Below are 15,064 nucleotides of genomic sequence, written 5' to 3'. Positions count from 1 at the left end.
GCCCCTGTCTCTGTTTTAGTGTCTAAGCCTGTCTGACTTAGCTTGGCTCCCCGCTCGTTAGGCTGTGGTCCTGTTTTGGGACAGTTGTGCTCCATGTCCAAACATGTAAGGGATTTCCTCCTGGAGGTTCCCAGTAGAGAGAAGGGGGGATGAAAGGACTTATGCTGAAATGAGATGTAAGAGGGAATCATGCTGGACAATTTCCTCCTATATCCTCCTCCATTGCCTTACAGCCCCACAGAGACCAGGAGGTGCAGCCCAGGTGGAATTAGAGAAGGAAGTGTGTGTGTGTGTGCACACGCATGAACAAAAACACTCAATAACACTCATGCCCAAATACGCATAGTTGTATGCATGCGTGGTGGAGATGGCAACCATGGTCACCTTGTATTGTCTTAATATAGCCATAAAGTAATTGACTAATCTCTAAGCCCCTCTCCCCTTGGTTACTGTTGCCATGACTGACATGCTTTCCATTCTGGCATGGCATGATGCAGTATACTTTGTTTGAGGTGGCAGATTTTCACTCAAAATCCCTCATTTTTTAAACAATGTGTCCCTGATTTCAGACAGACATAAAATCAGGCCTGTCATTTCTTGCTGACTATTGATTTTACTTGCTAAAATGACAATGGTCACTGGCAGGTTTGATCATATGTAGCTAGTTAATTAACCTGATTTAACCAGTTTATGATCCATGTAGAAGACATGAAGGAACAGCATATTATTCTTGTATTGCCGTGTAAAGATAATAAGTCTTGGGTAATGTTGGCTGGGTTGCTGGAGTGTAACTACCCCTAATCCAGTAGGACAGAGCTGCTAACTGTAACTCTGATAGCACATGGGGTGGAAATACTACAAAGTGGATATGCTAGTTGTGACCAGTGCTTTATTTTAACCTTACCTGTGATGTTAACCCCACAAACTGATATAGTTATTTAATTGTACACCTTGGCCTTGGACATACAACTCTCAGTTTCTACTGTAGGTAGTGAGCTAGTTAACTGGACATGCGAGTGCAGCTAACATAAGGGCAGATAAACACACTGTTTAATCCATTCATTATACTTGTGATCTTGTGTTTTTGGTTTTGGAAAAGCTAAAAAAAGACACCCTCCACACTCTTCACATGGCAAGTATTGCTTGTAACTAAGATTGGACCATTGTTCTTCTGTGGATGGGTTTAGCGAATGGTCAGTTGCTTTTATATTTCTCTCTGTGGGCACACGCATACCAAAGTATATCCTAACATGGACTGCAAGTATGTTCTACCTGGCTTAATGTGTCGCAGTTTACAGTGTAGACCAAGTTTTGGTAGAAACCCTCATCTATTCATCCCTCCTCCACCTTATAGCCCCATAGGAGTGCTGAAAGGCCCCCACTCGTAGTGCACCTTATTGAGCGCCCCCTCATGGCTGTGTTAACAACCATAGTATTCCTCTCCATAAAGTGGAGTGGGGTGCTGTAATGCAGGGGGATTGTTAGAGAAGACCTGGAGGCTCATTGCAGGAGGCTGAGCTAGGTAAATCCCCAAGCCTGGGCCCTCCGTTGGGGGTTGACCCCCCTTTACCCGAGGCCCAGACTTATAGTATACTCACCAGACCCTGGAAATGCAGATTCACCTCCTCAGATAAATAATAAGTGTTCCAAATATTTGTTTGATAGCAGTGCGAAGAAGTCACATTGGCGAGGTCTTCTGAATGAGTGTGTTTCATTCTATAAGTCAAAGGATGCCAAGCCTAATTTGCTATAAAAAGGATACGGTAGAGTGTGTAAAAGTACACTAAACTGAACAGTCAAGTCCAGTTTTTATTGGCTTTTACTTCTTAATGGCACATGAATCATATTGAGCTGCTGTGGCAAATGCTAGTGCATCAGTGTAAAGACAGTGAAATGTAGATGACAGTTATATCGGATGAGCTTGAGAGCAGCTTACTATCAAAGATTGGACAGAACAAATAAATCCATGCTGGATCTTGTGTCTATTGAAAATGATTAATTTCATCAGCTGAATGCAATACACTTATTGGAAACTAAGATGAATGACTATCATAACTCTGTAAGACATTTCCTGTTTTATATCACAGCATGTGGGAATTATAAGATGGATCAAAGCCTTTACAGAGATCTCATCTTGATATAAGACATTAAAATTAAAGTGGAGCGCTATAGCCTGCTCTGTATCTTTGAGTAAAGACAAACAGAGTTCACATCTGTAGTAGCTTTCCAGCTAGAGTGATGAATTTGCTACTGTGTATACCAGCAGGTTGCTGATCTTTGGATTCCGTGGTCACATTCTTACCACTCCTTCATACAGTATATTACAGCTATCTTAAGCTCACTCCGCCTCGCCCCCATGCACACAACAAATACAAAAACAAACAGACCCACACCAGCAGCAAGCCTTCAGGAATACTGGCACAGGCACCCCTTTGATAAGTGCTGAGCTTTATATTTTTCTCATCAGAAATGAAACACAACATTAAGCCATTCATTAAAGTCAACTAAAGCTAATTATCCCTCATTTACCCAAGTGCCTGTGGGGCAGGAGAGCCCCATATACTTAAGCCCAGATGTGTCGATGAGTCAGTCGGGAGATAGCAGACCACAGAGGGGGCTGCTCACTTCTCGGAGTCCTGTGGTTTCCAGGCGCATCAGGCTCAGAAGGCCGGTCGTGATGCCTGTACGCTGTCTGGCTGCTTACCCTCATGACACCGTTGGTTGTGTAAAACCACTGCAATAGTGCAAGGTTCCATTTAGTGGAAAAAAGCTAGTAATGATCAGTTATATGCCTTAATTCAAAACTGAAAAATGAAAAGTGAGTAACATACCTCACTATCTGGCACATTTTCGAAGTTTTGCAGAGGTTGAGTCACATAAACAGCAGGCTTCCATTTAAACTTTGACAACAATTACCTCTCACTGCTGCAGGGGGCAACAGTGTGCGTTCAGATTTCCGCTTTCAAGTTACATGTCAAGTTGTCACATTTTGGCAGCTCCAAGTGGAAGTGGGAAAACCGTAACAGTTGGCAGGATGTCATAGCCCAGAAACCATATAACGTCATGTGATTTAACTCCTCAGACCTAATTTCTTTTTCTCAGTGTCTGGTACCCCCACCAGACATTTAGAAATAATGGCTGAACTGCTTTACCACTGGGATGAGGAAATTTATCCCATGTTGCTGAATTTTCTCAGGATGAAGCATCTGCTTGCAGCAGTTTAGAAGAGACAGTCATATTTTGAACTTGACGTTTAGATGAATCACTTTCTTTGTGGGTGAATATGAAGCTCTGACTAGAAATCAATTTGGTATTCCCTGTTGAATTCCCGCTTTGCAATTTAGACTGAGAAGCCAGGTGTATTTTTCCATATAAATCTTGCCTAGTGCAGCTTTAAACTAATAAACCTTACATGGATTGGTAAGAAACCATCTGGTTCTGTGTGGGGCCCTTTTTAAGTTCCCGCAGTTAACAGAGTTAGTGCTGCAGTAGTAAGGTGATGCAGTAGTGAGACTGGTGACAATAAGAAGTGGTCGAGCAGAACCCAATACACTACACACGCATTTTTTAATTTTTATTTTAAGTATGAATAGAAAGTCGGACGCTGTAAATTTTTTCCACAGAGGTTCTAAAGTTTCAGAGGTTATAAAAATTACTGCGTCTGTATGTTTCAGTGACGCAGCACGGGAAAACCAGAGAAGATTGTTGACACTTAATGAGACTTTCTTTGGCTCATATAAAACCCTGTTCTCTTTGCAACAGCCAATGTTGTGATATTTGACATCGGTAGCTGGCTAGTTAGCATAGAAACTATCAACTGAAAGTGTAACTTCTATGTTTTAAATTAATACATCTAGCATTTTGCCACCAGTGTATTACAGTAATGTGCTACTGTGATGTGATTACTTTATTCAGTATAAATAGTGTAAGGGAGTACAAGTTGAAATTCAGTAATTGCACAACGGCTACTTAACTCAGTAACACTCATTTCGGGGTTGGATTGTTTGTTATCTCAATGGCAGTTTGATGGAGGATTGACAACTCAGCATTCAATGAAAAGACCGCTGATGTGTCAGTTTGGTGCAGGTGCTGGAGGTTTGGGGAAGTGGTTATTATTTGTCAAAACTGAAGAAATGCACCAACCAATAACTCCAAAGTTGTCTTATTTACATGTTCCTAGCTGCCAGTTAGCCACAACGTTGGTGGACCAGTTCTTCACCTGGGTTTTGTTCAGAGTTGGTGTGTAACCTTTACTGAGGACGGGGGCATCTGCAGCATTGAGTAGTAGTCAGAATGATTGGCTGGCTGTTTAAAACTGCAGTTTCCTCTTTTCTACTTGTACAGTTTAATGCTGAGGACATGATTTTTTGGTTTTGGAGGCTTAGGAACTTTTGACAGAGGTACTAAGTAGTCATGTAACAAGTAATGTAACCAATTACTACTGCTATTTAATAATTAGTAAAGTAATGTATTTACCTTGTCAATGAGTTATTTATTACATTTTTTAATTAACTTACCCAACACTGGCGCGGCACAGATGTTTAGAGAGATTTAATGTGTGAATCTGAATATCAGCCTTTGGTGTATTTTGAGGATTACAATTAGGGTTGCCAACTTCCTGTATGATAATATAATGAGGCTCATTTGTCCAAAATACACCTGCACCTGGACCATGCTGGTTTTGAAATGCCCACATAGCTGTGAAGCTTACAGTCCTGCATGTCAAACAGTTAACAATTTTTAGATACTCAACACAACATGCGCAATTGCCCACTTATTTAACTGTGTGACTCATAGGTCCACACTCCAAATAATTTCTGTTTTGCAATCATATATGCAAATATTTATTCAGATCTTCTTGTCCCAGCAGAGAAAAGCAATAGAATCATAGAATATGCTGACACATTTACAAACAAAAATCATGCTTTCCTTGCCTAGCTTTCCAAAACAGTCCACACAATGGCCATGTCCTCTTGTCTATCCTCCCTTTTTCACGCTTTACTCAGCTTGTCTGTGGCAGTTCTGTGTCCTTTGGCACTCCAGTGATTAGCCTTTTCTCCACTTGAAGAGCCACCTTAGCTGGTTCAATTAATTTTCACCACCTTGTTGGTTTTCTGGAGATTTAGATGTGAAGTTTACCATAACATACTCAACTTTGCAGAGCAGTTCACTGGGTGTGTTTACTATGCACTTGCCGTTGTCACAGAAATGGGACGCCATTTTGGTTTGATGCAAATGGCACCGATTGGCTGAGCGTATCCCTGAACCAGACTCCTACCAATGGTGTAGTGACGTCCCCTTCTGAGAATTATGGGAAATAGCCAAAAGTAGAAAGCAAATATGGCTTCACTCACGTAAATGGGAGCGAATACATGTAATATTTCTCTAAGATACACGTGCACTAAATTCATTCTCAAAAATATGGAACAAAGTGCATCCTGTATCAGTTCAGTATGGAATACGTCTTTCAGTTTCCAATTACGGGACAATTACGTATGTTAGGGGACAGTTGGCAACCTTAACATTCCAGCATCAAAGTGCAGAAACTTGGGTAATCACACCCCATGTTTCCAACTTGGAAATCTGGCCTAACTGATTATTCCATTGCATTTCCATCCTAGTACAGATGGGAGAAATAATTCCCAACTTTCCAACGTTCTGAACCACGTGTTTAAGTGAAGGCATAGTGGAGAAACTGTCTCTGGAATGTCACAACTTACTTCAGAGCTTTTTGAAAATTGGCCTAATTTAACATCTGTCCTGGAAGGTTTCTACTTGATAACCTACCTTTGAGCGCTCAAGCCAGAGGTGGTAACCCACGCAGCACGAGGGAACAGTTAACATATTATGAATTGCAGTAGAGCATCACTTTGAACTCTTGAGTAGACTGATGGAGAACTTTAATGTGCAGGGTCATCATCCGTTCTGTTGCCGTCCTGGACCAGTTGTGGCTGCTTCTTACTGGTGTGATCGACTTTCTCCAGAGGGGGAAAAACAGGCTGTCCACACTGACCATTGGGCGTATTAATCACCGTGTCAGTCATGCATGTTTTGCCGGGACTTCTCCGCTTAGAGACGTTAATCTCCGAGTCGGATTTTCGCTTTAGCTTATTGTCAGTGAAACGAAGCATCAAAGAGCGGAGCGGTGAGCTAACCTGCTTTTTAATCTCTGTGCAGATCCTCCACCGGGTCATAGATGAGAAAATAATGACCGACCTAATCCCAACATTAGCTTTTTAAATTGGAATGCGTATGTTTTAAATCATTCTCGCCCAGCAGCGCGGTGATAGTAAGCAGAGCATGGGGGAAAGAGAACGACAGAATGAAAGAGTGAATGAAAGAGTGTGATCCACAGTAACCTTGTTAGGGCTAAGTGACGCTGTGCAGAGAGCCTCTTGTCAGTTGGTTGGCAAGATGAGCTTCTTGTAAATGATTGTCCTCTCTGTCAAAAGGCTGATTTCTTTTTTCCTACATCTGACGTCTGTGTCTCTGCCACAATATTTCCCAGTAGTTTTCCTCTTAAATATTGTAGCCTTTTCACTCTGTCCAGGTCTGAATCTGTAACAAATTTCTGCCTTTTTACACTTAAACATTATTTTCATCTGTATCATGTTCTCCTCTGCCTTTCCATCAGCTACGGAGTGAAGCGTAAATTTGCTTCAAATGTCAAATGAGCCCACTACAGTATTTCCCTGCGCGCAGAAAACGGCACAAAGCACCATTAAAAGTTTTGGCCTAGCTTTGGCCTACGCCTTAACGAACTGTGGGTCACTTGAGGTCATACCACTGTGTCCCACCTATAAATCAAATGAAAACTAAGTTCAGCAGCAGTATAGGGCAGTGTCAGCGTATGTAACCTTTTCCCAGACAGAGGAGTTGTCGGTGTGTGAGTAAAGAGAGCACTGGCTGGCTACAGATCCTTTCCCCTTCACAGCATTATAAATGTATGTGTGAGGAGGCCCTTAATGGCTGCTAATCCAATTTCTGCCACTGAAATCAAATCTCACTGGCGCCAGTAGTTCTCTCCTTTCCTCACAAATAATGGCCTCCGCTTTGGCCTGTTTGAAAAAAACGAGCCGCCAAAAAATTCCAGCTTTACCTTCCTTAAGTCCCCCCGAATCTTCTTCAAAATTGTTTTGATTTCCTCCCCCCCCTCGTCAACCCCCCCACCCCCACCCCACGAAGGTTATTAATTGACCGTCTGCGTCGAGTGGAGGGACGGGGTAACAGGAGAGCGGGGGAGAGTTTTCAGCAGTATAGGATCCCATTTACCGTACATCTTAATGCCTTCTCGAGGTCAGCCATCGATTTTTCTCAAACCGCAAGCAATGGAGATAAGATTAGGCCTTCGATTCCTGCACTGCCGCCGGAGCCGTTAGTGGATGAAATCACTCGGCCTGTGCCGACAGTCGGTGCAGCGCTCGTTTTTAGCAGGTCATGGCCTCTGTGATTATAGGGTAACATATAAGAGACCCCCACAGTAGCCTCAGGGCCAGTAAGGAGAAAAAAAAAAGTTTCTTTTCTTGAGTGGAGAAATCACTCAAACTATGATTTGTGACAAAAAGGTAAATATAAGACTAATTTCATTGGAATATGACACTGTTGCATAATACAGACTTTCTCTCATGTAAACTTATACATATTCTTGAGTTTGGTCCCCTTTTCCAAAACAAAGATATTAGCTTTGACATAGATGAAGGGAACTTTGGCTTTGGCTTCCTTCCCCCTGGATATGGATTTGACTGATTATCTTTCAGTGCATCAGTTGGACAAGTAGTGATATTGCCATTCCGCGAGGAGGTATTATTCTGGAGTGCGAGCCTAATAATATGATACGTCCTATAGCGCTTAACTCGTAGTTGGATCTTCACCATGCAGTCGTCTCGATTATTGCTGAGATCCTCGAATAGCATCGCAGGGACAAGGAAAGAGAGAGGGAGAAAGATGTGGAAGAAAAAGAAAAAGCAGTGGATCCCGATTGGCTTTCAGAGGTTATTGAGGAACGTCCACCACAGTGCGTGCAGAGAAGTTTAATATTTCTTCGCTCACTGGTTTGGCAGCTGAAAAGATTGGAAATGACACTAAGTATTTCTCAAGCTCACATAGGTGATATAGAAGCTCACAATCACTGACGCACAGGCATAAAGGGCACGTATATCATTTACACATGCACACGCATATGCACGCGCACACTCACACTCACACACACACACTCACACAGATGCATGAAAGAATTCCACAAAGGTCATTTTTGACAGCAGTAAACAACCATCCCACCACAGGCTCTGCTTCTGATTCAGAAATACAAAACATTTTGATTTGCGCTTGAGATTTTTGTTTGTTTGTTTGATTTACTTTCATTTCAAACTCAAACACAAATGTCAAGCTGGCAGAGGAAGATTGTATCTATGAAGGAGAACTAAACATTGGTGAAATTATGGTTTGCTGTAGTGATAGTAAGTGCAGCCAGCATGGAAAGAAAAGTATAAAAAAGGATTATAATTTTCTGATAAAAGCCATTCTCCTTTGATTTAATCCATACTGTGCCAGTGACAGACTCAAAAAAAAAAAAAAAAAAAAAAAAAAAAGAGAAAATGATTTGAAACTTACTGTGCCTTCCAAGACAAAATTATCTTTACATGCTGTACGATTTATGAATTTGTTCTTGGTTTTGAAAGCAATTGAGATGACTTAATCATTTCTTTCCAGGCAAATTAAACTGTTTCCTCTGTGAACCCTGGTAATCAGCTTAAGTGATTACATCGGTCGTAAATATGAGATGATGAAAGCTCAGTGTTCAGAGTGCATAGTGCCCTGAGGAAAGGCTAAATGGGAGTTCTTGGGCAGATATGATAGACCATCTCAGTAGGATTGTATCAGATGCTGGGGGAAGGGACTTATGTGGGGATTGGTTGCCCTCTAGCTGTCAGCATTAAGAACTTTGGGTTATGAAATATGGTCCTAAATTGCTGTGGAGGTACATTTATGAAGTGTCATCAGTTAGTTTGAGGAGTTTGAGCTGAATCTTGAAATACTGTACATTGATAATACTGGGTAGAGATTGGAAGTGTTCAGTGTCCACAGTTCATAAAAGTCAGAAATTATTATTTGAGGATGTGTGAATGTCTGTGATGAGTAAAGTTAGGTTAAGGTTCAGCATGGAATGGAGCTGAACAGTACACTGGATATTGTAAGAATACCTATAGTATCTTTATAATATCCAGAATCTGGTGATTTATTGTGGTACAATTTAAAAGCGATGACTGGAAAGCATCAGGGATCAGCTTATGGAGTATATTTGGTCCCTGCTGTAATTGCTTCCATAATTGTCTCTTTTTCTTTTAGGAAGAATGTTTTGAATATTCCATGTGTAGGATGATAATTTGACTTGGCCTTGACAGCTGTCATCAACTTGCTAGTTGCTACAGCCAAAGGCATAGCAAGGAACATGAAAAAAAAAGCCTTGGAAACAACTGCCTTACAAAGGCAGAGAGCAATAACTACATGAAGCAGTGAAGTTGAGAAAAAGGGTTTAAAGTTTTAGGGCTGGCTGGAAAACTCTGTAACTGATAAAAATGTTCTAATGCCTTAATTTTATGATATTTTAGGCTGATATATATTAACAAAATGTCTCCTTTCTGCTTTCTTGTCCATTTACATTTACTGTTTGTTTAAGTCCACAGCTCATTATGTGTCTGTTTTGGTGTCTGTCTGTCTACCTTCTATTTCTATTTATACTGGATCCAATATGATAAATTAATTTACAATTCAACATATTTCAATGTGGTTTAAAGGTAGCTCAACCACATCAAATCACATAAATTTCACTAATCTCAAAATCTGAGATGGCAGCTTTTGAAATCTGCTAAACTAGTTGCTGTTAGCAGGAGTGGTGTTTTCTCCATCATGACTTGATTTAGCTCCTGCTGTTTATTGAATTACCAAGATAACGCTCATAAAAAATCACATTTTTCATTTACAGATAACAATTAGGTTAGGGAAAAAATCAATAAATATAATAATTTAGTTTTAGTTTTAGTTTAACTAAATCTGGCTGAGGCTATGGCAGCTTCTTGAGTCCACAGATTACCAAGCCAGAGTGTGGTTACTGCAGTCTGGCATGGCTTTTAGCTCACTTTTGTAGTGACTGCAAATTTAAAAGACTGTTTTCCTAGAAAACATACATTTCTGTGGTATAATCTTTTTATATAGGAAGACAGATGTCAAAAGGTTAGTCAGTGTTATCCTTTTTCCCTACATACATGTTATAGTTTGTTATAGTGAAAGGAAGGAAGGAAGAGAAGCATGGAAAAATGAAGGAAGAAAGGTTGGAAGTGATATGAGTGGCTCACATTTAATCACAAAGCCTTAAATTTAGTTTTTATTACCAATGTAGGCTGATTAATCAGTGTACCTGTGAGATCTGTCTGCATTTCAACAAGCAGCTCAGTCTGAATGTAAAGCTGCTGACTTTGTTTCTTTCCTGCAGTTGTGCGTGTGTGTGTGTGTGTGTGTGTGTGGGTGTGTGTGTCTGTGAGTGCTGTTACAGAAAGCGTAAAACTCTTTGGATTACAGATCTCCTGCCCAGTCCTGAACTAGCCAGGAAAACTACTTTTTAACTTAACTCTCACATATTTATTTGTGTTTCAAGCAATTGCTGTAAATGCAGGCTTTTTCAGTTTAAATGCAGCCTTGCGTCCAAGGAATGGCCCATGAGGGCTTTGCCCGTTACAGAGAGAGTTTAATGCTGCACCAGGTTCTTTATTGCCGTCAAATGTAATTCATCTGAGTTGATTGCACTGAAAGGCGTGTTTATCAGGCACCTAGCAACACTGTTTTGAAGGAAAATTACCTCTTTAAATAGCAATTAGGAAAACTAACCTATAGGCCAAATGCCTTTCAGCCCCAGATTTGCTTTAACAAACATTATTGTACTGTAAGTCACGTAAAAAATGTAAAGTGGCATCAGTCAAGCAAGTGTACAAAGTCTTCTGGTAACATTTTTCAATTGAAGGGCATGAGATTCTGATGGAAGAGATGTGAGAGTTGCTTTGAAGGGGTGATTTTAACTGTGAGCTGTGTCCGAGAAACTTTATTGCCATGGCTCACATTGGCAATGTGACTCAAAATAATGAGATTAAATTAATTACAGGAAATAGCTCTGAGATGGTTTGATGTTTGCATGCATCTGTATTATTCATTGAGAGACCCTATTAGCAGAGCAATATCTTGCTCTTTCATGCATGTCGGCTTAAACGAGTGAATATTTTCAAATCTACCTCACAGTGTAGCCCTGAGAATGGGCAATGGGTGTATTTTAGGAGGTGCTTAAAAGGCCAAATGCCAGCGCATATGAGAAGGTAATTAGAGATAATGCCATTTTACACACTGTTACCTATTTTTCGTGAGAGCAACAGCTTGAACAAGTGCAGTAATAAGACCCAGAATCAGGCAGCGAAAGCCTGCGTTTCGAGACTTGTTTTTCTGTATAGTTTTCCTGTGCTTCCCCCCTCAGCGAACCATAGCGTGGCTTGTTTCTTTGTGTTCTAGATCAGGATCCAGATAGCGTCTCATCATCCAAGCCTTACTCCACTTTTCCCCCCATTAGATTTTCTTTTCCCTTAAATTCCCTCACACTCACTCCTCCTCGCACACATCTCGCACACACACCTCGTTATCTTATTTGTGGCCTTGGCAGCCAGATTGTTGCCTTGTGGTTCAGTAGCCAGAGTTTTCTCTGTCACAGGGAGCGGTGGGTGCAGAACCTCCACCACACAAGCTTCCATGAGAGCAGGAAGTTAGTTCCCAGCATGCCTTGCCCGTCCCAATGAAACCTGGGATGGATTAACCTTGGGCTGGGGGACCTTTCCAACTTGGAAAGAGAGTTATGCAACTTCCCATACTTATCTCCCTTCTCTTTTCCAGTGACAGTGAAAAGTGTTGGGGTGAATAGACATTTGTTTAAAAATTGAGGTTGAGTCCTCAGTTTTGGAGAGATCTGATATGTGATGTTCCTCGTATAACGTTCACTTCTTTATGTAATGGAGCCTGTGTCATTGGCAAATGTTGCAGTTTATATGAGATCTAAGAAATAAGGATGTTTTCCGAATCCTTGCATCAATACTAAAAGCACACTTGTGATCCATTAAGCATTTTTTGCGTCTTTCTTTTGCATCCCAACTCTTGGACAGTGTTGTAATCAAATCCAAGTTCAAGACCAAGTCAAGTTAAATGAGTCCTGTACCTCAAAATAAGCAGGTTGACTCCACATAATACATTGCTCAACAGTCTGTTTCTTCAGTCTTGGTTATGCTTTTACAAATCAATGCAAATTTAGCGAACTGATTGATTAATATTCAAGCGTGAGGTCAGTCACAAGTACTACAGCATGGCTCCCAGTGCACTAAAAGCAAATGTGCTTAGTACAGCAACACACTGTTGCCAACAATCCCTTTATAGTGTAGTAAGGCCAGGTCAATGAGGTTATGTGACGCAACTGTTTTCTGTGTGGAACTGCATTGATCTTTTCACAAACGAAATACCTGATAAGACCTGACATTCTGGATTGTTTTTTTTTTCATGGATGTCTCTGGTCAGCTTCCCATAAGGATTTAGCAGAGTAGTACACATTTTGTCAAATAAGCAGAGAAATTATTGAAAGTTTGGTGGATCACACACAGGGTCGAATTTACCAACTATGGTGCCCCCGGCTGAGCAAAGGGGTCACTGTTGAGCCCCCCTACCCCACCCACACACACACACACACACACACACACACACGCACACGCACTCATTTACCCAAACCCATTTTGCCCAAACCCCCTGAAACCAACCAGTATCCCTCAATTGAAAACCTACATGAGATTTGCTGTGAGTCAGTTGGTTTGCAATACTAGATTAAATAAAAATTTGTTTGTACCATGTAAACATTATATCAACTAAAATATTGACAAGATTGAAACTGAATTTGGACACAGGGCTCCTCTACAAGAAAGGGCCTCAAGATTAGGTTTAAGTGCGAGTGTGTTTTAGTGGTGCATATTACCAAACAAATTTGCAGTTGATGCAATTACTACAAAGTAATTGCCACCCAGACAACTTTTGAGGCCCCTGAGGGTCTCAGGCCCCAGGGAAGTTGCCTGTTTTGCCAAGCTGGTGATTCAGCTTTAATCACATGTCTGCTGAGATGTCTTCATGTAACATTTGCCAGGGAAAAAGACCACATTTCATTGAGTAGGAAGACTTTGACATGAGGTTCTCTCCAGCTCTGAAACGCAGGATGGTCGTTACTTGGAAAAATCTAACAATTGAGGGAAGAGCTGATTAAAGGAATAACAATTTCTCTCTTTTTCTCTCTTTTTTGCCAGGTGGCTCAGGGAAGCAACGATCCAAAGAAACAAAGAAGAAGAACAAGCAGAGGCTGCGGTTTCGGGCCCAGAACCAGCACAGCGACCACTTGGCATCTGCGCGCCCCAGCCAGTGAGGACTGAAACCACGGACTACCCATTGAACAAAGAACCAACGCGAAGCTGCTAGCTGCTGCTGCACCCATACTCTGACCAACGACTATCACAAACCCTACCACCTCCCCTGCCTCCCAGCCCTCCCCCACATCACCCCACTGCCTACCAGGACACCACCATGACTCACAAATCCGTCACTACAAAAATATATGTCTAATGTACGATATCGGTATCAACTCACTAAACACATGCTTCATGCCTCCGCCTCCCGCTGCTTCTCCCCTGCGGCAGTGACCAGCCAGGTGACTCTGTACCCGCAGCCCCACCCCTTGCCTTGCCTTGTGGACCTTTACAGTTGACATTACTGAACTCATTTCCCGTTATTAACAATGTCATTAACCATCCAGGGTGATGGAAGAAGGAGGGGCAACCAGAGACTGTGGAGGCGGGAAAGCTGGATAGAGGGAGGTTGAGGTAGTGAGAGGAAGCTAAACTTCTCGGGGAGGGAGGAAGGAGGTGTGAACAGCCCTGACAGAGGAGAAGAAACCAGGGAGGATGAAAGAAGATGGAGGATGACGAGGCAAAAGAGATTCGGCTGAAGCAAATGATGCTGATGGACAAGAAAATGGCATCTTGAACTGAAAGAGACTGTTTTTTGTTCCTATATTTATGTCAAAGCAACCCTCACCATCCCTCTAAATGGAGACGCAGTGTTCCCATGTGTGGCCTTTATGTTATGTACATTTTTGAGAGTAATATTAAAGAAATTACCATGCATAGTTGCAAAGTATTTTATTCTCAGCACAAACTGTTTACGTTCAGACCGCTTTATGCTCTAACTGTATAGTGTGGATAAAAAAAAAGAAATTTAGTTGTTCGACTAGCATGGCAACAGACTCATGTGTACATAGTTTATCTAATTATGAAAGCTTATTACTGTATTTTCAGTATTGACTCGTTCACCGTTCTAAATGTTTTAGAGATAAAAAGGTTGTAATACCAAGCTACAGATTAAAATGATTAAAAACAAATAATAAACATAGCCGCCACATAGCTATTTCATTTATATGGTATATATTTGATTTATTTATTAATTCTATTTTGTACTTTTTTTGTTCAGTGAGAATTTTTTGCCTCATACTCTTATATGCCGAAATATTCTTTGAATTCCTTATAACAGTGCATATCTTTAACATGTGGAAAAGTCACGCAAAGTGTTGTATTACATTCATTTGACCTCATCTACTGATTTCAATGTCTGAAGAAGAAGAAGAAAAAGACAAATAAAACTATGCTTTGACATATTCTAGGTTTAATAATTAGGATCCAGCAAATGTATGGTCATAGGACTGCATATGTGTACATTGTGTTTTATTAAAATACATTTCATGTGACTGTATGATGAAGCCTTTCATTATTGTCTATGGCTATAATATATGTGGCTAAACTCCGCAACTGCCGTTTCCTTGTCTCACTTCAGTGTACAATTATGTGATTTCAAAAACATTTGTGAAATCCATCATGTCGCGCTGCATGACACAAGTGCTACCACCAGCCAAAGGATTGGATATGGTCGATTTGGCCTTAACAGCATGACGGCA

General features: G+C 41.1%; 1 protein-coding gene across 1 annotated transcript in view; it reads left to right on the top strand.

Moving 5' to 3' along the window:
* The window catches only part of rspo2 (R-spondin 2), a 63,312-nt gene extending 48,450 nt beyond the window's left edge, over positions 1 to 14,862 (top strand). The window contains exon 6 of the mRNA XM_067602297.1: positions 13,368 to 14,862. Within this exon, the coding sequence (XP_067458398.1) occupies positions 13,368 to 13,483 (116 nt within the window). The 3' untranslated portion in view covers positions 13,484 to 14,862. The remainder of the gene's footprint in view (positions 1 to 13,367) is intronic.
* The last annotated feature ends 202 nt before the right edge of the window (positions 14,863 to 15,064 follow it).

The sequence above is a fragment of the Thunnus thynnus genome, chromosome 10 (genome assembly GCF_963924715.1).
Source record: "Thunnus thynnus chromosome 10, fThuThy2.1, whole genome shotgun sequence".
In the NCBI taxonomy this organism is placed as follows: domain Eukaryota; kingdom Metazoa; phylum Chordata; class Actinopteri; order Scombriformes; family Scombridae; genus Thunnus; species Thunnus thynnus.
The sequence above is the reverse complement of the archived record's forward strand: the minus strand, read 5'-3'. Positions and strand labels throughout refer to the sequence as shown.